The sequence below is a fragment of the Lissotriton helveticus genome, chromosome 10, assembly GCF_964261635.1.
Source record: "Lissotriton helveticus chromosome 10, aLisHel1.1, whole genome shotgun sequence".
Classification (NCBI taxonomy): domain Eukaryota; kingdom Metazoa; phylum Chordata; class Amphibia; order Caudata; family Salamandridae; genus Lissotriton; species Lissotriton helveticus.
Genome location: NC_136071.1, coordinates 547,912,970 through 547,938,193, shown reverse-complemented (window position 1 = coordinate 547,938,193; position 25,224 = coordinate 547,912,970). Strand labels below are relative to the sequence as shown.

Here is a 25,224-nt window from a genome sequence, read left to right as displayed (position 1 = left end):
AATCATTCAACAAAAGTATTTTTTGGGGTGTGTGTTTCTAGTGTGCCACACTTTGATCTTGATCAACCGAAAATGTCAAAGTTCGTAAGAAAGATCACAGAGTCCAAGAACACTTGGAATATTCTACAGCCAGGTTTGACATTAATGAACTGAAAGTCAACGCCAACCCCTAAATGTTGTTATTCCCTGGACAGCAGAGCCTGAACCAGCGCTTTTCACTGGCACAAACTAACTTCTCTGATGTGGCATGGTTTTATGTAAATTACTCTGGGCCAGAGATGTGCTTGTGGTCAACTTGTACAGTACTTTATTGAGAATTTATATAACACTTACTGCTGCCTATGTGGAGGGCGCCGAAGCGCTTGCCTACATGACTAGCCCAGTCCTTTGTGAAAAGCATTTCCATGTCATGTGTGATGACTACCGTGCTTATCGGGTTATGGGACGCAGAGCGTAGCAGTGTGTTGGATGATGAAGTCTAAAAAACAAACATGCAGTGCTATGGTTTTTCCCATGCTAGTAGAGCTGCACAGCTCTGCATTTTCCTTTATTGTATTTCATATGATATTATGTGCTCAACTGGTTCTGTGGTGCTGTAACGCTCATTCATGCACTGGTGGGGTATCCGCAAGCAGCATTGGCTGCTACGATACACCTATAATCCAAGAAGGCAAAAGCATTACACAGCCAAGCCCAATTGCACAAATGCTATGCGGTGAGTCACACGAGCATATGTTATGTTAATTTATTTTTATAATGCGCACAGCTACCCAACAAGGGTTTCCAAGCGCATATGCTCCTGAAGCAGCGCATATGCTCCTGAAGCAGCGCATATGCTCCTGAAGCAGCGCATATGCTCCTGAAGATGTTTCCTGAGAAAAAGAATCACTAACCTAGGGCCTCTATAAACCAATATAAGCAATGCTCAAGGAGTTTACCATCCAAACACAGAGATCAAACCTGAGCACAATACAGTACAGGTGCTCCTTCATCACAGTACAGGAGCGCCTTCATCACCTCGAAAAGGAATGAACTTCTGCAACACATCATGACAACTCCTTCGCTTCTCAACGTCTGCAAGAAATGAATATGCTACTTACCAGTATGCATCTGTTCTTGGCATGTAGGGCTGCTAACATTCATATCTGTAGCATAGATCGCCGCCTAGTGTTGGGTCCGGATGATTGCACATTGTTGTCCTGGAAGAGTCTTCGAAGTATCACAAGATAGGTGGCTCCTCCCCTGGACTACAGTGCGCATGGGCATCGACTCCATCCCCAGATTGTTTTTAGCCATTGTGGCAAAGATGGAGTTTAACAGTGAAAGTGATGGCCATGCTAGAGATAAAATGTAAGAAAAGTCTGCAGCCGCTATGGGCGCCGGGGAGGAGGGCGGGCGATATGAATGTTAGCAGCCCTACATGCCAAGAACAGATGCATACTGGTAAGTAGCATATTCAGTTCGAGGCATGTGGGCTGCTAAATTCATATCTGTAGCATAGAATACATAGCAGTCCCTCCATTAACGGCGGCCGCCCGTGCCAGCTGCAGAAGTCTGAAAAAGTGTTTTAAGAACAGCCTGTCCTACAGCTGCCTGCTGTTTGGAATGCACATCTACACAGTAATGTTTGGTAAACGTATGTGGTGTAGACCATGTGGCTGCCCTACAAATGTCTTCCAAAGGAATGTTACTCAGGAATGCCATGGAGGCCCCCAACTTGCGTGTGGAGTGTGCCCTGGGGGGGACCGTTAAAGTGCGCTTAGCCTTCTGATAGCAGATCTGAATTCACTTAACGATCCACCTGGCTAATCCTGCTTTGGAAATGGGGTTGCCTTTGTGCTGGGCTGCGAAAGCAACAAAGAGTTGCTGTGTCTTTCTAAAAGGTTGTGTTCTGTCAATGTAGTACATAAGCGCTCTTTTGACATCAAGCGTATGGAGCATCCTTTCTGCTACCGTTTCTGGGTTGGGAAAGAATGCGGGCAGTTCGATAGTTTGATTGACATGAAACTGCGACACCACCTTAGGGAGAAATTTGGAGTTAGTGCGCAGCACCACCCTGTTTGAATGAATTTGTATAAATGGCTCTTGGATGGTGAGCGCCTGTAGCTCACTAACACGTCTTAGAGACGTTATGGCAATGAGAAAAGCCACTTTCCATGTGAGGAACTGAAGCTCACATGAATGTAGAGGTTCAAATGGGGGACCCATCAATCTGGTGAGCACCACATTGAGGTTCCACACAGGAGCTGGCGGGGTCCTGGGAGGGATGACCCGCTTCAGCCCTTCCAGGAATGCTTTAATGGCAGGCACCCTGAAGACAGAGAGATGCTGCCTGTTTTGGAGATAAGCCGCTATGGCGGATAAGTGTATCCTAATGGAAGCGTATGCTAGATTGCATTTATAAAGATGCAACAGATAGCAGATGATATTAGGAATGGAGGCATCGAGCGGGTTGATAGCGTGCTCGGTACAGTAGATGACAAACCGCTTCCATTTTACTGCATAGCAAACTCTGGTAGTGGGCTTCCTTGCCTCTCGGATGATGTCCATGCATTCAGGGGGCAAATCAAGGTAGCCAAACTAAGACCTCAGGAGCCAGATCGCCAGATTGAGCTGCTGCGGATCCGGGTGCTGAATGTCGCCACGGTTCTGCGTCAAGAGCCGGGGCGTGAGGTGCAGTCTTTGATGCGGTACCACGGAGAGTTTGAGGAACGTGGTGTACCACGGTTGTCGCGCCCACGTTGGAGCAACTAGGATGAGCGTCAGCGAGTGTTGCTTGAGCTTTCTTGCCACCAGCGGAATGAGAGGCGCTGGGTAAAAAGCGTACGCAAATCTGCCTGACCAGTTCATCCATATCGCATTGCCCTGCGATAGTGGGTGAGGGAACCTGGCAGCAAAGCTTTGGCATTTTGCGTTTTCCTCCGTGGCAAACAGGTCTATCTCTGGATGACCCCACTGCTGGAAGTACGGGCGGAGTACTGATGGATGTATCTCCCACTCGTGCATCTGGTGGCTGTACCTGCTGAGCAGATCCGCCATCTGATTGTCCGTGCCCGGGAGGTGTTCCGCCATGAGGAAGATGTTCCTCTGAATGGCCCACTTCCACATGCTCTGAGCCAGATGAGACAACTATGGAGAGTGCGTACCTCCCTGCTTTTGAATGTAGTACATGGCTGTCATGTTGTCCGTCCGGATCAACACGACCTTGTTGCACAGATGTACTTTGAAGGACTTGAGTGCCATGAAGATTGCCATCAGCTCCAAGTAGTTGATGTGCATCTTCCGTTGTTGCGTTGTCCATGGTCCCTGCACCGTATAGTGGAGCACATGAGCCCCCCATCCCAGGAGAGACGCGTCCGTTGTTAGTGTAATCTGTGGCACAGGCTCCTGGAACGGTCGGCCCTTGCAAAGGTTGTGTGGATTCCACCAATGCAGAGAGCTGTATGCCCGACCCGTCACCAACACTAGGTCGTTTAGATGTCCTTGAGCCCGAGTCCACTGATGCGCTAAGCATTCTTGGAGCGGACGCATATGGAGTCTCGCGTGCGGGACTATGAAGATGCAGGAGGCCATCATGCCTATCAACTGCATGAACACTCTCGCTGGGAGTGAGTGTTGTGGTCTGAACTTTTGGATCAGCGCCTGGATGTTGTCGATCCTCGCTGGGTTTGGCTGAGCTGTGGCAGCCAGAGTATTGATCGTCGCGCCTAAATACTGCCGCACATGGGCTGGCTGAAGGTGTGACTTCGGGTAGTTCAGTGTAAATCCTAGACTGTGAAGGAGGTGAATGGTGTGGGACATGTCTGCGGCGCACTGCTGGGCCGACTTTGCCTGCACGAGCCAGTCGTCCAGATAAGGGTAGACATGTATACTCTGTCTCCGAAGGTGTGCCGCCACTGTCGCCAGACATTTTGTGAACACTCTGGGAGCAGTGGTCACGCCGAAGGGGAGTACCTTGAACTGGTAATGCCTGTTTTGGATAGTGAACCTGAGGTACTTTCTGTGGGAGGGGTGCAGTGGTATGTGAAAGTAAGCATCCTTGAGGTCTAAGGTTGCGAGGAAGTCTCCCTGTTGTAACAAGGGAAGGACCTGCTGCAGTGTTAACATGTGGAAGTGTTCTGAAAGAATGTACTGGTTTAAGGGGCGTAGGTCTAGAATCGGTCTGAGCGAGCCGTCCTTTTTTGGGATTAAGAAGTACAGGGAATAAACCCCTGTGCCTTCCTCCTCCACCGGCACGAGCTCTATTGCACCTTTTTGCAGCATCACTAGAACCTCCTGCTGCAATAAGTGCAAATGCTCTGCTGACATAGGACGGTGTCTTGGGGGCATGGGTGGTGGGGTGGATGTCAGTTCTAAACAATAGCTGAACTGGATAAGTTTCCTGACCCACCTGTCTGTGGTGATGGACTTCCAGACGGGCAGGAACTGTTGGAGTCTCCCACCGACAGGTGTTGGATGGTCGGGGGGCAGTGACAGGGAGTCACTGTTTGTTGGCGGCAGAGGAACGGGAACTGTTGTTGCCTCTGCCTCTACCCTTGGCACTGTTTCCTCTGTATCCACCTCTGCCCTGCTTGCTGTAGGAGGATTGTGCACCACTTTTATTGAATGGCGTCTGCTGCGACATGTGCCCTCTGTTAACACCTCGATTGCCTGAGCGACGAAAAGTGTTCGCTCTAAATTGTTGTGACTGGAGAGCTCCCATGGACTTGGCAGTCTCTGTATCTTTTTTGATCTTCTCTAGGGTGGTGTCCACCTCTGGGCCAAACAACCTGTCTGGATTAACGGATTGGTTTAGGATAGTAGTTTGTATCTCTGGCTTGAATCCCGAGATGCGGAGCCATGCCTGACGTCTCAGCATCACACTAGTGTTGATCGCTCTCGCTGCTGTGTCCGCAACATCTAGCGCACACTTTATAGCAGCGCTGGAGATGAGCTTCCCCTCTTGAATAAGCATTTCAGCTCCCTCTTTAAACTGGTCTGGGATGTGTTGTAACAGCTGCTCTAGGGTGTCGTAGTGCGCCCTATCGTATCTGGCCAACAGAGCTTGCGTGTTTGAGATGCGCCATATGTTATGTTATGTTATGTTATAACAATTTATAGATTCCCAGATGCCTCCAGCACTTTTGACTCTGTGTGGGGGAGGAGCTTCACCCGTCGTTTGGGAGTTTGCCCTCTTGCGGGCATTAGAGACCACCAAAGAGTCCAAAGGCAACTGGCCACGTATGTAAGTGGGGTCGCCAGGTGCCGGTCTGTATTTTCTTCTCAATGCGTGGGTTTACTACCCGGGATCTTGTGGGTTCCTTGAAAATGTCTGCCGCATGCTTAAGGACCCCTTTCAACATTGGGAGAGTCTTGACAGTTTTTTCAGCAGTAGAGAAAGTGTCAAAAAGGAAGTCCACTTCCACGGGGTCAGCATGCATCTCCACCTTATGGTTTGTAGCTGCCCTTTCAATTAAGGCATTAAATGCCGCAGAGTCCTCAGTGGGGGACGGCTTCACGTTATAGACCTGTGGATCCTGGATCGTCTGCTGGTCCCCTTGATCACCAGTATCCATCCATGATTCCTGCTGCTCATCAGGCTCTGTATGAGCAGGGAAGTTGTACTCCTCATCTTGGTCCCCTCCATCCCCATCTGAGTATGTGGGGGAAGGTGTTGCACTCCGCCCATGCTGAGGAAGAATCTGCTCCACCAGAACTGGGGTGTCTGCTGCAGGTTTTTTACGTTTCAAAGGAATGGTAAAGGACTGCAAAGTTGTGAAGTAATCTTCCTCTTGTATAGCGTGAGTTTGCCGGTGTCGGCATCGATGAAATGCTCCGACCGTTCTTCAACCAAAGGTTGTTGAGGACCCCCGGTCCCAGCCGGCGGAGTGGACGTCGACACGGTGTCCTTGGGCACCGACCGCGGTGCAAAGGCCTTCGGCGCCACCTTAGGCGGCAACGTGTAGACGAGCGGTGCCGATGTGGTCTTCGGTGCGTCTGTCAGCTTCGGTGAGGAAGGAGTCTTCGGTTCCGATGCCGAAGCCTTGTCCTTAAGGCGCTTGAGGGAGTCCGAGACCTGCTTCGTAAAGGAAGCAGACGGTTTCGTCGATCCGACTGATGTCCGAGGTCCGCCCCCTGGGGAAGACCCGAGCGTGGCTGACTTGTGTTTGTCCGGTCGAGGAGCACTCGGGACTGGTGCGCTTCGATCACTGTCCAGTACCGTAGACGTCGATGCCGATGGCTTCGGATCGATCTGTTTTCCTGTAGGGGTCACGGCCCCAGACCTCGGCTCTGCGGCCTTCACCGACTTCGCGTCAACGGGCCCCTTGGTCTTCGGCGCGACAGACTTTCCCGATGCAGGCTCGGCAGTCTTCTTGGGCGTCGGCTTTTCTCCCTTGGTAGACTCCGACCCGATGGGCTTCTTCGCCTGCGCCTGTTTGGGGGTCCCCGAAGACGACGGCGTGTCGGCCATCTTTGTTTTCACCGGTACCGAGGGTTTCGGTTTCGGTTTTGTTTTCAGTAATGACGGCTCCGCGGAGGTGTCCGTAGCCGAGCCGGAATGCGGGGCCGTGGATCGAGGTGTAAGGTCGTGGGTAAGGCCGCGTGGCGATCCCGTGACCTGAGCCTTCGTAATAGTACGAACGGGGCATAGCTCTTCCTCCGAGCTATCTTCCATGGCCCCATATGCTTCGTCGTCGTCGTCCCCTACCTTGGACGATTTCTTCAATGTCGGGACTGTGGTCGTCAGCTCCGTCTTCGGACTCGACCTCCACCGGGGTAGGGGAAATCTGCAGGTGACGCACTTGGTCGTCTTCCGCGGGGTCGTCAAAGATGTCCACCGGTGCTGGAGCCGATCGCTGGGCCTCAAGGCGCGCCACACGCCGAAGCTTGATCGTCTTCTTCGATCGAAATCTGGAACAGGCCATACAGTTGGCCTCGTCGTGGTCCGGCGACAGGCACTTGTTGCACACAGGATGGACGTCGATGTGTGGGTACTTGGATCCACACACGGGACATTTCTTGAATGGACTCCGCTCCATGCCGTCGAAGTCTTGCTGCGTCGACTAGGCCCCGATCACCGAAGAGTCTCACGACCCCCCGGATATCAGACTCTACGAGCTGGAAGATAGACGGGACCGAACGCGAACAATACCGACGGTGCCAATAAGGCCTTTTGGCCTTGATAAAGAACTTTTACGATTCCGAACAGGAGACGTCGAAATCACATCCGAACCCAATGGCGGAAAAAAACAATCTGGGGATGGAGTCGATGCCCATGCGCACTGTAGTCCAGGGGAGGAGCCACCTATCTCGTGATACTTCGAAGACTCTTCCAGGACAACAATGTGCAATCATCCGGACCCAACACTAGGCGGTGATCTATGCTACAGATATGAATTTAGCAGCCCACATGCCTCGAACCTGAAGACCTGGCTGTTCAACTAGGAGTTCTGCCTCGCCCATGTTCCTGCTTTAGCTGGATACCCTCATAGGTAACAAGTTGTGCCATACAAATCGACTTAACATAATATGTCAAGATCTGGAAAAGAAACACTAGCTTGTCTTCTAGTTCTCATCTGGAGAACTATCGTCAGGCCTGCGAAATACATTACAAAACAATAGAGAAACTGGAGACCGCCAACCAAAACAAGAAAATAATAAGATCATGACAGACGTTCATATGCCAAAAGGAGAAAAAACAGGCAGGAAGGTACAATGCTTGCAAGCAAAAGCATCAAAGAATAAATATGTCACTGAGGTTCAGTGAAGTTCAGACCACCACTAAAGGTTTGCATTGTTATGACATGAACATGATTCAAAACAATTGAGAGACACAAAGATAAGCAAATTGGGTTCGGGAGAGATGGTAGAAAAAACAAAAGAACACAAAGGAAGAATAAAGCCGTAAACTATGTATGGTCTATTTATCAAGTGAAGAAAGGAAACTGGAAGACTTCGTAGTTCAGAAGAGGCTGCCCCATCACCATATCTTTTTTGTCTACACACTTCACTACACCCATCTTGCTACCCTCACTTTTTAAACACCACCTTGGTGCTTCAGTGACATCCTTTACCTTCTAGTCCAGCCAACTATTGCTACTTCTTGTTCTGGCCAACGCCTCCATGGCGCATAAGACAACTTAGAATTTATGCTAATAACTGTATGGGTCAACAGTTGTCTAAAAGGTTTGAATGTACTTTGAAGACCGCTACGATTGTTGTGAAAACTCAGGGAACTACATACTAAAGCTGAGCACTTCATTACAGAAAAACCATTGAGCACTCATTGCAATGAAATGTTGAAGTCAGATCACAAATCATTTTCAAACATCACACTTCAAATGCGCGAGTGTAGTATTTCGGCTAGACGAACAGGTTAGCCTTCCCAGAAATCATTGGCATTTCAGATGGAATTCAAGCTGTCTGTTTCAAAACCTACCTGGGGAAGACGCAGGTTGTCACTTCTTTAAACTCATTGAGCTCCTAGAGTACACAAAAAGGAACACTTAGTAATAGGTGAGCACAAATGAAGCTGAATAATTAAATCACAAAATTAATGGTCACATATTCCAAGGACAACCACCGGCGTCCATCAAGAGATCCATTTAGAGACTACGATATTTTCAGTGGTGAAATTGCAGATTTAATGACAGACCACACATGACAGCATTGAGAATGGCCGGTGATGATGCAAACCATATCACCTTTCTCCAGTTCCACATCTCACAATTGCACAAGTATTGAATTACATCTATACATTTTTTTATATCTAAAAATGTCAACACTGCTCAGAAATGCAACTTCATACGACAGATTGAAGCAGATTATAACAAATGAGTAGGCCTAATACTTATTCAAGTCAAATGTATCACAAATAGAATGGTAATTTTATAGGACATGCTCATGATTTCTCACCTGGGTTTCAGCAAGTGAGACCTAGCAAAGAAAAGTTTCAGCAAAGAAATCTATGATATCATTTGTGCTGGCCGTGTAATGCTTTCTCACTCAAAGGCCGAGTGATCAGTGCCATAGCGATCTAAGTTCTTCAGCTAACCATCACTTTGAAATCGTTTAACCATGGAGAGTGAATCATTTGGATATTTTGCTCATCAACAAATCTTGGCTCTATGATACCGCCTTACCAGTCATCCACCATCTAACTCCGACATAAAGCACTGTGCCCTATTCATACTTGGGTTCAAACAGGGTGTCAACAGAATAATAAAACGTAATAAAAAACAGTCTTCATGAGGACAAACCAAGTAAACGATGACTAACTAAAAGAAAATCCATAAATACAGGGGTCCCAATACCACACAGACAATACCAATTAAGAGATTTGTCGACATTAGCACCATAAATCACAACTCGTGCGATAAGAAATAATCAAACAGATTAGGTATGACATATAAAGTGCAAGGTGCCATAATAGGTATCAGAAGAATATAAGCTGGTTAATCACAACTAGACCTAAGCCGTATTGCAGATTTTAAAAAGTTGACCACGTAAAAAACAGTGCTACCCATAAGCATTTTTAAGAAAATTAAAGCTGGATGCACTGGAGTAAAATTCACCATTTCCAAAATCGGAATTAAAAAGGACTTTCTGGAAGTAACAACAACTACAAAACATCGAAAAATTGACCATATCCTGAGGAGATTGACCATAGCAACCACAGAACGACAGGCCCCTAAGGTGAAAAATGTAAAACTGAAACCTGGTCAGTAAAAATCTATCATATGTGTTTATGAACCCGAGTAAGTACGGCTCAACCGTCAAAGTGCTTTTTAGCATAATGAATCTCCGTACACTGGGCTTCATGAGCTTCTTTTCCCTTGCCGTGGTCTGTTGCACAAAGAAGGCCGCCTTTACAAAGTTCTAAACCCTTTATTTATCTGTTCAGGGTTGGTAAAAAAAAGTCTCCTCTCCCCAGGCGTGTTAAACTTCTCTCAATGTATTTGAACAATGGCACACTGGAGGCATGATCAAGGGCCCGGCAAACCTTTAAGATCACCTTGTTGTAAGTTATCCCCTCGTCAGCCCAAATTTTCAATCAAAAAGACACAGGGAGATAAGCTATCATCAGTGATATATGTCATACCAAGCTCCTCAGGTACACTGAAAGAGGGGGGTACCCTGAGGAACGACTAAAAGCGGTCTCCCAAACTTATTTTCCTCAATTTGAAGGTCATTTAGGGCGTGTACCCACATATTTCACTGCCATATAGTTCCTTAGAAATGCATTTAAGACCTATAAAGCTTAAATATGGCACACACCGGTCTTTTTCCCAATCTATCAGCAAAGTTAAATAAAGCTGCAGACTTCCTGATTAGGTCATTTTTCATATGTGTAAGTTGGTGGCCCACATTTCTTTTTATCATCTATCAATACCTCCAGGTATGAAAAAGCACTTGCCCTTGGAATCGAAGTAGACCCCATCTTGAAGTTATAAGGCCTGCTTGAATGGGCTCCGACTTGCATGATGAAAGATTTAGAGTTAAAAACCTGCAGGTCCTTCTCCCCATAGATTGAACAAAAGAGTTTAAAACACTTGCAGACCCCTTTCAGTCCTAGCCCAAAAAACGGCATAGTTTGAGTACAGCAGGACTGGGAGACCGCGCCGTCCCGCCTGGGGAAAATCCGCCTTGGTCTCCAAAATGGTCCTCTCCAGGTCATTAATGTATACATTAAATAAGAAGGGAGCCAACATGCATCCGGGTCAGACGCCGCTCTTAATGTGGAACTGGTGTGAGACCTTCTGATGACCTGCATATCGTACAGCTGCCTTAGTATATCCGTGGAGATCTTGAAGAAATAGGACTATGTCCATATCCATCCCCAGGGATCAAATGCAGACAAGAGGTCCAAGAATGCCAGAAAGATGGTGCCAGAACAAGCAACTGTATACTTATTCATACTTCTTCATAATCATAAAAAGGTTCAGGTATTGAACCATTGTTGAACGGCCAGGGTGAAAACCGTATTGGACATCTGACAAGATGTAATTATCTTAACGTCATCCAATCAAGGTAGTGCTCCCTCCATAGAGACTCAAACCAAATCCTTCAAGGTACTTGACTGCATCATCCACTTACAGTCTGCCATACAAGTTTTATAAAACTGCTGTATCATATGGTAAAACGCTTCTAAGGCAACAGCAATTAATCAAAATAATCAAGTGGTAATCAAGACAGCAACATTCAAGGAAGATAACAGCATTAAAATGCATACGTAGTGGAGCGTTATCAGTAGGGAAATCTGTCTCGCAGCTTAGTACCCCTTTTGAAACTGGCAACTTTTAAACACTACAGCAAAATCAATTATGTCTGCTACTAGATTAGCTAGGGCAAAATTTCAGAAACCTCAAGAGTGAAATGGGCAACCTAATTTTTCCAATAAACTAAGCTGAAGGCCCCTCAGCTTACATTTTAGAGGACTAGCTTTAGAACAGGGAAAGAGCACTCTATTCAAAACGTATCTCCGATGCAGTCTCCACAGAAAGAAGTGTTAGGAAAACTCCAACACCTTTGAGTGATTACTTGTACCTTTCCTGCCATAACTTCAGTCATCGTTTGTAGGATAGTGCCCCTTCTGCATGGTTGCCCTCCACGTTTTGCCTAATGTTGATGTTCTTTGACTGAGTGGGCCCTGGGTTCCTGCCAACCAGGTACCCAGGGCCTATGTTCCTTCCCTAAAACTGTGCTGTTGCAAAAATCAATAGGCAACTGTCTGGCCACATGTAAGCTCCTTATAAAAAGGTACCATAGGTACCAAGGGCAATGTGACCAGGGAAGGCCTCTAAGGGCTGCGGCACTTATTTTGCCACCCTTAGAGGCCCTGTACCTTACACACACTGCCATTGCAGGCTGGGTGCTTTGGTGCAGAACAAAGTGAAGAGTCGATATGGCACATGCCTACAAACCATTGATCTGACATAGGTAAGCCACCCCTCTAGCTGAGTGCACTATACCAGTGGTGAGGGTACAGGTGCATGAGCCCTGTACCCCTACAGTGTCTAAGTCCATTCTTAAGACATTGTAAGTGCAGTAATGCCATAAAGAGTATATGGTTTGGGAGTTTGTCATTACGATCTCTTAACTAAAAAAAAAAAAAGGATAGCAAATTATGAATGGGAATAGTATATGGGGCAAATGATACTACACTGATATCCCAGTTTTTAATGTTTAGCATGTATGCTTTCTATTTTAGTGTTTGAGTGTGTGAGTGTGTTTGACTGACTTGAAGTGGTAGGATATGCTTTTGTTTTGGTTCTGAACTTGTAGTGAACTCACATTTATATAGATGTCTGAGAATTTTTTATTGTAAATTTCTAAAATAATTTATATGGAGAAAATAAATCATAAAAAGAACTGGTCTTACTTAAGGTTCTTAATATTGTAGGAATTTTCATTTTTTTTTTAACAATCTGAATAAGCTAGTTTTCTACTTTTAACTGCGAGTGTCCAACAGGGAGAGCTGCACCGTGATGTTCTCTGAGGTCTTGGCCACAACTCTCTTGTCCAGGAAGATAGACACCTCTATAGAGGTCGATGGGGCTCATGGTGCTGTGGGCTAGTTGTCCCCTATGAGAAAGACTCTTTCCAGTGGTATCGAGGTATTTGGAGAGTCATAGTACACATTGCGTGGGCAAACCGCTGAAGGCCAGTGATGTCTCCTTGACAAGTGAGAGGTCGTCAGCACTTAGAAGACAGCGGGGTGGCTTCCCTCATGCTTCGCAACAAATCCCCCAGTGGTGGTCTCCTCGACTACCTGGATAGACCTCGGCCGCGAAACATGACTCCTAAAAGTTGAGACTCTCCTCCCTCTTGAGCCTAGCTCCACCATGACATATACTAAATAAAACCTGCTGGAGAGTGTCTGCATTTTTAAGGCAGAACTCCGGGATGAACTTCAACAAGACTTCACCAAAGGGCTTACAGACTTACACTTGGACCTAGGATCTAAAACAGCTAAACCAAGATCAGAGACTCGGTGCGCTAGCATATACTGGAGGCAGAGGGTGTAGAACCTGGGCAGCCCACCACAGCAGCATGATGTGCTGCACTGGTGGAGCACCTTAAACAAGAAATTTAGTTGGATGATCTTGAGAATCACTGAAAAAGGGATTACCGGACGCTCTGGGGACTAAGCAAAGAGATTCCGGACTCAAATCTCGAAACTTAGTGGGAATACTCTCTCTTCTGAGTAATCGACAGACCAACATATGTGTAGACACTGAGCATAATGCTGGTTCCGAGCTACATGCCCAACAACAAAGACCCAGAGATGTGCTTGTTAAATTCCACAATTTTACTGAAAAAAAGTCCTACAGAAAGCTGAAAAGGCGGGGGGATGTCAGTTTTTACAGATACTCCTGCACAGTCTACCAGGACGTCTGCCGGCTTACTTTGCCGCACTAAGCAGATATGACAGCTCATGAAGAAACTGAGAGGAGGGCATACTATACAGGCGGACATACGCTTTTGGTCTCCTTTGGATTAGGGGACAAGCATGTCATCACAGAGGTCTGAAGGGCGATGGCCTTGCTCTAACTGGCTGTGGGGGACATGCCCAGAAATTCTACGCTGGAGAGCTCAGGGTCTAGGTCCCTAGCCGCATGGAGGTAACTCGAACTGGAGCCATCAAAGAAGCCGGAATGGGAACTGTCAGGCTATGTGGGGTGTGAAGAACAGCCCCCGGAGGGAGCCCAGAGTTTAAAGGATGGAACTGAGGGACTGGAGCCACCCTAGTGGGCTGGACTGCAAACTGATGTATGTTGCGCAGAGGATCAAGAAAGGCTTCCAGCTCCAACCCTGCTACTTACTACGGACATGCAAGCAGGGCTATGCGGTCTGTCACAGTACTGCACCTTTGAGCGCTTGCGGCATGATGTACAGGCTGCTTGGGGATGGGTGGGGTCCCTGTGCTGCAACCCCTTCAGGGTCATCTGCGCGCAGGTGCCAGAGAAGGCCTGGCAGAGAATTTTAATCCCTCAAGATGCTGGCGGCTGGCTCCCCCTCCTTCCTTGCTCTCATCAGTGTATAGGCATGGATATTACCCAATACAGACTTATGCTAGCCGAGCTGGAGCTGGGCAGAGACCTAGATGTTTCTCGCTGGTCATCTGGCTGTACCTAGATGGAATGTACCTAGTCCGGGGGTCTTTGTACGGTCGGGAAGGAGGGCCTTCCGGGCTCTGACAGGTGATACTGGGGGCAGATGGCACCCTCAAACAACCCTTCTGGGGGGACGGCTATCTCCTCACCACTGAGTAATTCATGGTTTGTTATTCTAAGTTTTTCTCTGTTGGAGGAATGTGGGGGGTAGGACAACGTCCACCACACAGACGCTCTCATGCAGTCTAAGGCACACATCTCATTCAAGCTTCTATTTCTGGTCTAGAGATTGTTCAGATAGTCATGCCTAATGCACAGGTCTGAAGCAATCCATCAAAAGGGGAGTCATATGACAGACCCTTAGGGAGTCCTACCCAGATAATGGCTTCCAGTAGACTCCTCTCCAATGGAAAGACCAAGTGAAACAAACAATGCGTATCCAACAGCCTACTACTCTACACCCCCTACAACGGGGGAAGCAACCTTCCTGAAATGGAATTTCCACCTTCTAATCTTCCACACTAAAGTGGACAGAGATGACAGACAACTCATTATGGTCGGGTCATTGGAGGGGCGCCCAATCACGTTTCACGGTTTACACACCAAGTTCAGCACAAGACTTAACTTTTTCAGTTCTTGAAAGAGTTGTACGGAATGGCTCAAGTAGATTATTCTTGCCAGTTTACTGAATACGGTGTGATCCCCAATAAAGGTATAGGGAAGGAGGGAGCAGGACATGTAGCAGTTTTTTCAAAACACCTGACGAAGGGCCAGGAAGAGTTAGGCTTAAGGGATACCTGGCAGGCAATGCATGCAACAACTGCTTGCTATACCTTTTTCTCTCATGTCCATTATACACAGTCCAGTATCAATAACATTTTCTTCACCATTATCCTAATGGGAATGATCTGCGTGGCGGAGAATGGGCCCGTAGTGATCTCAAACCATGCTCTTGTCTTGTTCCAGCTGGACCTGGGGACACTGATATGCCCTTGCACTTAGCGACTCCACTCCTTGTTAAGGGACCTAATAATGAGGGATGAAATAGGTCAAATTGATTTGTTATGTGAACGTAATCCCTTCTCAACCTAATAAAACACTCCTATCTCATGGGGATAAAGTGAGCAGCCAGTTTAAGGACCTGAGAGGACAAAGGAAAAAGAAGTACATCAGAGAGATCCTTGACTACTCTGGGGTGCCTATGGGTGATAATGCAGAAAGGGCTGAAGTGTTCCGACACTTCTATACTAATCTCTATTTTGAATTACCCCCTCCCTGCTCGGAGCAGTCAGGACAACTTTCAGGTGAGGGTACAATGGCACAGGCTCATGGACGTGCAGAGGGATTCACTAGTGGGCTGGATTCAACTCAAGTAGGTCAAACAAGGTAGGAAAACCCTCGCACTTATTAAAACTCCCAGCGTGGATGGCCTCCCGGCCCAATTTTACAAAACATACGCATTTAAGTAATTCCCGAAACTTGCAGCCATATTCAATCACTGCGCTGACACAGGCACAAACACTTTAAAGGGGGGGCTGTTATTGCAATCCTACCGAAGGCCAATAATGGTGCCAGCGCAGTGCGTCCTATCACCTAATAGCCCTCTTAAATATTGACACAAAGCTTTTCACGAAAATCCTAGCCACCCGCCTCAATGAGTTGCTTTTGATTGTGGTGAACACTGACCACAACATATTTGTCGAGGAACGCCAAACCCACAATAAAATTCGGACAGACAGCCACTTGAAGGCCTCCGTCAAGAACATACCAGTGATCCTATTACCCTTGGACGTAGAGAATGCCTTCAACATGGTGGATGGTGCTTTTCTGAGTCTCGCTCTTCAAAGGACAGACGGGGAGCTCTGTTTTTGAGGATGCTCTTTTCAAACTATGCGCACTTCACAGCCTTGGTCACTCTGAATGGCTGTCTTGACCCCTTTCCTTTTTCCAGGGGCTCCAGGTAGGAAAGCCCCTGTCGCCACTTCTGTTTGACCTCTTTAAAGAATCCCTACCCTGTTTGATTGTGCAATCTCTAGCTGGGACAGGAATCATAGTCGGGCCAAATAATTTAAAATCTCACTGTACACCCATGACATACTTCTAATACTAGGCTACCTGAGCAACTCTCTCAGCGGTCATAGATTTTCTCCAGAACTTTGAGCCTTGCTAAGTAGGATTAATGCAATAAAAATTAACGTCTTCCCAAGTCTTCCTTACCTCCTTCAAGCCCTCCTGATAAGGTTGGGCTCTACCTTAAACTAATCCAACAGTTACTGATGTCCTTCATACGAATGGAAAAGGTTCCTAGTGTCTTAGATATTACTGGAAACCAAGTTGGGGGTGGGGGGTGTCTGGCTGCTCCCAATATTCCCCACTATTATACAGCGGCTCAATTACAGTTGGTAGGGGAGTGATCCATGATCCCCTTGTACTCCCAATCATTACAATGCAGCTTTTAAACCTGCCCAGGAGGGTCAAACCATTCACAAATGTAGGGAGGGGAGCTGTAGAATGATCTGATATGTATGACAATCCTGCCCCCAAGACTTTTTTAGTATGCAAGACATCATTTGATCTGCTGAAGTCTGAGCATCTTCACTATGCTCAGATCTGACACTGGGTGACACCCATTAGATTAATCACAGGACTATCAGAGCTAAGAAACTTAACTGGTAGACACCAGAGGTATGATGTCCAGTCTCTATAAGATGTTACTAGAGCATGACGCTCTACCAACATAGCACCATAAAGGGAGTGGGGATGCATTTTGTGACCGTATGTTATGAATAAACGCTGGGAGAGGCTGCCCAGAGATGTACGCCACTCCATCTCAAATCTGGGGTGGGAAATATATTACAAAGTATGGTACAGTTGGCCCTACACTACCCACAGATTACATCACATGTATCACAATGCCTCTTCTAGATGCTGGAGAGGGTGCAAAGCACTGGAAGAGGTGGCTCATTCATGGTGGGAGTGCCCAGCTGTCCATCCCTTCTGGGAGGAATTAACACAGCATCTAGCTCTACAAGATTCCCTCATTGCCAGAAGTGATGCTATAGGGTCTGAAGTCCACCAACGTATGTTTAGTCACCTCACTCGAGTGTCATATGATTTTCCAATGCCTAGGAGCCGCAAAACTGACTTACTTATTACTGGAAGAAGACGGAGTGTCTATCACCTACTCAGTGGTATCAGTTTGAGGACCATACTTGCTACGGACATTAGATCAGTAATATGAACATAACTTATTTACTACAGAATGTCAATTGGAAACCATTATATGTTAAGCTGAGCGGCAGCCCTCCTAACTCATCCCTTACACTGTGCTGGATGGTTTTGGGCCTCTGACTGGCAGGGCTGCAGAACCTCACATTTTATTTCTTTACTACAGCATTTAAAACAACTCTCCTTTAAATCACCAGGTTTGCTTCTTTAGGACGCATGGGGAAGAGGCATTTTTGTCTTTCTTCAGTTGGGGTTTGCGGAAAGCAAGAGGATAATTGGTGAAATCAGGGATCCAGTTTACTTGCGGTCCAACAGCTATTTTACATCGCTTCCACGATTTGATCACTGAAACTACCATTTGCATTTTACCCATGTTGGGTTGTAATTTCTATGGCAGTCCCCGCCAGCTGAATGTTCTTTTCATCTGAAGATGCTAGTAAAAATATATACACAAAGAAATGTATATTTATTCACTTAAAAATTGTGATTTCACTTTTTAAATGTGCCTTTGTTATCCAGATGTAGTAAAAACATGCTTCGGAAACCTGTAACAACAAAATTAGCTATTTCTGAATTTTATTGTCAACACATTACAAAGTAAATTAAAATTTAGTGAAAATAGTTTGTTTTCTTTATATCGGCAGCTAATAACGTTATGCCAGATGGTTGAACTACTGTGTATTGGGTGATTGGCAAAATAAACAGTAAAAGTAGCAAGACTGATGCAGGTGTAGTACAAAGGAAATAACGTGCCTCCCAATAGGTAGGAGCACATGCAGTCACCTTTCTTCTTTTTTTATGGTCTTGCTACAGACATTTATTTATTTATTTATTTATTTTGTGTACTTGTAGAGCGCAGACCTGTCACCCAGAGGGCATCCTGGCGCTTTGAACTTCGGGAAGATTGCACTTCTCACTACTCAAACAATAGTCGGAAAGAGATGCGTTTTCAACGCTTTCCTAAATGGCAGGTAGTCCTTGTGGCTTCTCAGAGAAAGAGGCAGGGAGTTCCAAAGTTTGGCCGCTGCAACACTGAATGAGCGGCCACCCATCCTAACTCTTTGAAACCTCGGGACCACCAGCAGTTGTGCCGAAGAGGAACGAAGGGGCCGCGAGGCAGAGTACCAGGCAAACATATTCCGCAGTGGTATTGGGCCCTGTTGGTGTACTGCCTTAAACACCAGGCACGCGGCTTTATACGACACACGCAGATAAACCGGAAGCCAATGTAAGTCTCTTAAAGCGAGAGTGGAAGAGCTGGACCTAGGCGAGAAAGAGCCAACTTGGCGGCCATGTTCTGCACCCGTTGTAACTTCCCCACCAGATTTTTAGGGGCCTCCAGAAGTAGCGCATTGCAGTAATCTAAACGACTTAGAATGGTACTGCGGACTACTTCCGGCCTGGCCTGGGCGGGGAGAAGGGGCAGAACTTTACGCAACATGCGTAACAGCATCATGGACGTAGAGATGGTTTTATTGACGTGCAGATCAAGCTGTAAATTTGGGCCGAAGATCACCCCCAAGTTGCGAGCAGAATTCCGCCGCCGCTACTGGCTCGGCAAAGGAGGTAGGCCAAAAGTTCTCAGGAAGAGCTCGCGGGATCCGATCTATGGAACAGTAAAGCACCTCCGTCTTTGAGCTGTTAAATTGGAGGGAATTGGCCCGTAGCCAGTCCGCTGTGGCTGCCATAAAGCGGTGAAATGTCTCCAGCGGAACTGCATTATTTCCTTCCAGAGAGAAGACCAGCTGGGTGTCGTCGGCATAGTTAAAAGCCGAAACACCAAAAGATTTAATAAGCTGGACCAAGGGGCGAAGGTACAGGTTAAAAAGTATAGGGCTGATGGCCGAGCCCTGTGGGACCCCCTGTCCAACTTTCCTTGGCTCAGAGCAGAATGGAGGAAGCGAGACCAGCTGTTGCAGGCTACCCAAGTAAGATGTCAGCCAGTCTCTTGCCCCCTCTGTGACCCCACACTCCTCTAGTCTCCTGATAAGGGTCTGATGGCAGACCGTGTCGAACGCGGCCGACATGTCGAGCAGCACTAAAGGCTGCCCGACCACTGTCGACACGCGAACGAAGGGTGTCCAGTACGGATACCAGTGCGGACTCCGTCCTGTGCCCGGGGCGGAAGCCAAACTGTGCCTCGTCAAACCAACCGATGTTCTCCAGGAAACCTGAGAGCGAACGGGTCACCCATTTTTCCATGATCTTGATAGGAAATGGGAGCAGAGAGATTGGCCTATAGTTAGAAAGGCAAGCAGGGTCCAGCGTTGGCTTTTTGAGCAGAGGTGACACTATTGCTAACTTCCAGCATTCGGGGACCGATGCCGACTCCAAAGACTGGAGACAGATAGAATGCAGAGGCTGAAAGAGTTCAGCGTGGAAGGCCTTCCAGAATTTGGGAGGTAGTGGGTCAAGCGGAGATCCCGAGGCTACCGTGTGAGCCAAGCTGCAGAATTCCTCAAAGGAGGGACAAGGAAACCGTCTTAGTTGAGGTCGACTGGAGGGGGTCTCCGCAGCTCCCAAGCAAGGAACTGGGTCACTCGGCTGGGGTCGACTGGGTGGTCCATCCGGAGCTCCCAGACTGGGGACAAATGAACCCGTCTGGGGTCGACTGGGCGGACCGACCGGAGCTCCCGAGCCAAGAGTACCCTGTGTGAGAGCTGCCACAAACGGCTGGGGTCGGCTGGGTGACCCGTTCGGAGCTCCCGAGCCAGGGCAAAACCCGGATGGCCGGGGTCGACTGAGCGGGCTGACCGGAGCACCCAAACCAAGGGCAGCAGACAGAGGGTTTTTTAAGCCCTCTAAGATCTTTGCAGTCTTCTCCTCAAAAGCACCCGCCAGGGAATCGCACAGGGCCTGCGACGCCACAACCGTGTTGGCCACACACACTGGGTGAGACAAGTCCCTGACGATTTTAAACAGGGCTTGAGATTTATTGGGCGCCTTGTTCAAGGTGGATTCCAGAAAGGTCGCCTTTGCCAACTTAATCTGCGCCTTATAGCCCTGCAATGCGAGCCTAAACGAGGCCTTAGCCGAGGGAGAGTACTCCTTCCTCCAGGCTCTCTCAGCACGTTTGCAGCTCAACTTTAGCTATCGTAGCTCTTCCGTGTACCAGGGGAAAGCACGATTCACTCTCCCTCGAGACCTACGGAGGGGCACCAGCCTATCTAGCGAGTCAGTAATAGACCGACACAAGGAGAGGTAGCTATCCTCCACCGAATTGCTCAGACAAAAATTGTCTGGCAGTAAGGAGGGCAGTAAAGGTGACTCAAAAATTCGGGACCAAGGTCTACCCAGTTTCGATAATCCTACCCCGGCAGCTTCAGAGGGATAAACCCCTATACAAAGGGAGAAAGCCACCAGTGCGTGGTCGGTCCAGCATTGGCGTAGGATATCGTTGACCACTACTGATTGAGCGTCAGCGAAAATCAGGTCCAGAACATGACCTCCCCTGTGGGTCGCAGAGCCAACCAGTTGCTGCAACTGAATATCACCAAAAGCTTGGCAAAGTGTCGTGAACGCCCCATCCAATGGACCGCCCTGCCATAAGTTGAAGTCCCCCAGGACCAACAGCTTAGAGTGAGTATTCGATAGATCATATATCAGATCAAGAAAATCTGGTAGGGAGAGAGCAGAGCCCGGGGGACGATAACGTAACACCCCTGCGAGTAGTGTTCTCTCCAGGTTTTTAATGGAGAATCCCATCAGTTCAAAGCCCGAAACCTCACTGATTTTAAGCTTGAAAAGACCCAACGATTCTCTATAGATGATACCAATTCCACCGCCAGTCCCAGTTCGACTAGACAGTCCTCCCGGGTCCAGGTTTCTGTTAAAAATAGCACATCCAGCCCTGAAGATTCAATCAGAAAGGCAATTTCTATGTGGTGCTTACAAAGCGACCGAACATTAAGAAGTCCGCAAGACAGCGATTGAGAGGGGCCTAGAGCAGTAACCCTCCGAGTCAGGGGCGCCTGAGTCGGTCTTAGTTCCAGTAAGGCAGCCCGAGAATAGACTAGGCGGGGAGAGAGCGATGGACCAGGGGACGCGGCCCTGTGCGCGCCCGTTGCGCGAACGGGCGCAAACAGGCTTACCTCTGGCGCACCTCCGGCGCGCCTACGACGCGCCCGCTGCGCGCAACCGCTGCGCGCTTGAGTCTCCATCCTTATCTGGTATTCGACCGAGCGGAAGTCCGCCTCCTGCGTCCCTTGCCCTCAGCAAGATGGCGCCCGAAGTGCTCCCAGCCTTGACCCCCACCCAAGATGGCGGTCGGACCCGCTACACTATCTGTATCCCGCCAAGTGCGGGTGAAAGCCAAATTAACATGCAGGTAAGCCTAAACTGATTCCCCGGCCTAATGATCCGACACCTAGGAAGCAGCGCGAAATAAAATGAGCCCAAGACGCTCTGTAGCGCGATGACTAACAGCGCAAATAAAATTACAAGTAAGCACAGTTAAAAATTGCCCCAGCAGTCAGGACATCTCCTCCTGAATCACAGACCACATGCCGTACAATACTCCACAGAGCCAATCCAGACTGGATGGCTTTCAAGTCAACTTCAGATGCCTTGTTCTTACTTGTGGCTTTCCCCTCTGTGTTTGTGCCACCCACAGGAGCATTTTGTGGAGGGGTGGCTGATCACCCATCTACCAGACCTATGACTGGGAAAGACGTAAACTGTTACCACGAAATATTTGTGTGCAAGGGCAAGAATTTTTTTCAGTACACATCGCGATTTGCACTCTCTAGTATTGTCTGAAAGCTCTCAGTCCTGTCACTCAATAGCACGGATACCATTCTGTGCTACCTCTACACTACATCCACATTGAGGTTTGTATTGAAGCCAGCTTGATTTGCACTTCATTGCTTTTGCCAGAATATTATACATGTTAACAGAATGCATACTGTGCAATAAATCCATCTACTTTGAACAATATGAAATTGAATGTACCACTTACTTCAGGCAGTTGGCAGAAGAACTGATGAATGGTGTGCATGACGTCCAACAGCATGTTGTGGCCGACTACAAGTTTAGCCTAAGGTAGGAAAGTGCACAGCACTTGATTAAACAAAGTTGCTTGAAGAACTACAAAGTGCTCTTTTACTCTATGCATTTAACTTTTACATGATGTCAAATTGCCATGTGAAAATAAGTTATACAGTTTAAACAGAAAAAAAGTTACTCAATTTAAAAGTAGTTGTATTAATAGTAACTTTTAAAGTGAATACAGGATTGCGTACGTCCATGCATTGTGGGCACAATAAAGCAAAATTAAATATATAAGTGTTGTCACAGAGTTTAACTAAAATGTACATTTAGAAGAATGTTCAAACAAAAAATTAGAGAAGCAAAAAGTCAGCTTTAATTCCACTTATTTACATGTGAACTTTGATGCTAGTTACTTGGTAGAGGCTCAGTCCTGATATTCCTGGGGCACAAACATACCCTACCCAGCTATTGATAACAAATGTTAGATAGCATAACACCAAGTGCACCACTGCATGTAAATTGGGTCTCAAGTGCCAATGGAAAGTTTCAAATTTCCAAGCACAGTGGAAACATTTAGAAGTCGAGCCTGGTTAGGCACAAAGTCTTGAATGTCTAGTACAGATTACTTACAGTAGAGGGAAAGCATTAAATACCCGCAAACAATTGCCAAGTCTCTGAATTATCATGCTTAAAAAATGTTATAATACCTTGCATTCAATTGACCTGTATCACCTTGTGGACACAACCCGGTTAGCCCTCTAGAATCTTAACTCCGATGTACTCTGTAGAGAAATTGCTTTCACTTGCGACAAATATATGCCACTTCACTGCACCATGACATTCTCTATCCTTATGTATTAACCTCTCAGTTGCATTCAGCAAACATATTCACCCCCTATTGTACTCAGCACCTTTGGCATCACACTTTTTGTGCTACATTCTTTCCCCCCCGCCCCCCAATCTGTCCAACCCATTCCTGTCCATAGGAGCTCCTCAAGTGCTGCCAACCTGTTGCGGGACCACTGTTTGGAGTCCTTGATCCAGTCCAATTCTCTCACTGCATGTCCTCCTTAGTTAACTTAATAGCTACATTTGAAATTTGACATCACACCTAAAGGAATAATCTTTTCCTCATTACTCCACTCTCTACTGCGGTTCTCCTTAAAAACATAGCTAATGCTTCTGCCGTCTCTCCATGCCAAGCTTCTTATCACCACCCTGAACTGGCTGAAAGTCCGATGGATTCCACTTCCAGCCTGAGAACTACACAGCATCCAGATATAAAGTACTGAAACACGCAAGACTCCACTTCCAAGCCCACTAACCCAAGGCACCCGTTTTGAGGAACAGAGTACCGAAACCACCTCCTAGTAGGCCTAAGCCTATATGCTTTCCTCTGTGGCAAGATCAAATTATTCTTCCCACGAATCAAACCCACTTACTTCTGAGCACTTTTTAAAAATTGTGCTGCCTCTTTAAAAAGTTACACCTGCTCCACATATCTAGTCATAGTGCATACAGACAATAAAAAGACTCCCATTTTGATAAAAGTACTCTTTTCAAAATTATATTTCATTGAATCAATGCTTTTCATATAGCTCCAGTGCATTTCGTGCCAATCAAGTCTCTTCTTCAGTAGGTCTTTGATTAAATGTGTTCAATATTCTTTTACTTCAGTATTCTGTGGTATCATTGAAAAGGGTTCATCCAGTTTGTAGTGCAACTACCACTCTGATTTAAGCAAGTGGAATTTGTCAAGTGGTGCCTTGCTAGATCATTTACAGAGAAATTGTAGACTGTCATTTTAAGATCATAAGCTGACACATTCCTGTTGGCAACCTCTCCAGACAGATAAACACTTCCCCCTACTGACAAAACGCTATGGGGGCACCTTCCAACTGCAGCACCTGTACCATGTGCTAACCCTGGTATTGACAAGAATTCATGGAATCTTTCCCATGTACCTGTACCACGATAAAATCAGATTCAGTACTCGTAGTTTCACATCTGCCAACCACCAGTCTGCCCCCAAATCCTCCTGTACCTGGTCACACTTTCAGCCCTTCAGGTTGCTGGGATCCCACCAGTGACATCCGCTTTCCCCTAAACTGCACCCTCACCACCACCATTCAAGACGAATATAAAAACTCAGTTTCTCCAACTGAAGCACTGAAACAGTTGAGGAACACCTTACCCTTCTGAATCCCTGTGAACCCCTATCGCCGTTCAGTGTGCTGCACCAAAGAACAGTACGTTATGCATAACCACCAGACACCGTTTGCACAATGTCATTTTCTTGAGCTCCACTCATTCATTCAAAAACTCGGTGAAGTTTTTCTGATAATTTTCTGTTTGCCTGGTAGAAATGAGCCAGTTATTTATATCTGATAGCACTCTTTCTGGAGGATACTCTAAAGTCCTCACCCTCTGAATTGCTCCCAGGTGCTAGCCCGTATCTAGAACTTTTCCTAGCAACAGTACTCATGCACCAGTAGGTGGAGCCATCAGACTCCAAGGCAACTTCACATTGCCTCCAGCCCGGAGCCATATATACATGCCATACATGCACATTGACCTTACTTTCTTTAACCTATCCCACGTCCTCCGATTTAGAATGACCGTGACTGCTCTAAAAAATATTGTGGGGGGCGTGGCTAAGATGGCGGCCTGACCAGACGTGTTCCGCGAGGCTCCCCAGCCCTGAACCCCACACAGCCCTTTTAAAAGCCTGCAAGCCCCTCATAACGTGAGCTCTGCGACTCTCTGAGCGGTGCTCTCTGGCGCTATCCTTCTGGCTCGCCGGTGTGTGCTGAAACGCCGGCTAGAGCCGCGAACACCGCAAAGCGGGAGCCAGCCCGGGAGAGACGGCGAAATGGCGGCCGCAAGCAATCGGCTGCTGAGCTGGCTCTGG

At 47.3% G+C, this 25,224-nt stretch overlaps 1 protein-coding gene across 2 annotated transcripts in view; it reads right to left on the bottom strand.

Annotated features, from left to right (window-relative positions):
* Positions 1-25,224, bottom strand: part of PARN (poly(A)-specific ribonuclease) — a 637,089-nt gene that overhangs the window by 383,010 nt on the left and 228,855 nt on the right. For both annotated transcript variants that reach the window (XM_078663093.1, XM_078663092.1), the window contains exons 13-14: positions 22,282-22,359; positions 8,420-8,463 (exon numbers count right to left, since the gene is read on the bottom strand). In XM_078663093.1, coding sequence (XP_078519219.1) covers positions 8,420-8,463; positions 22,282-22,359 — 122 coding nt within the window. The remainder of the gene's footprint in view (positions 1-8,419; positions 8,464-22,281; positions 22,360-25,224) is intronic.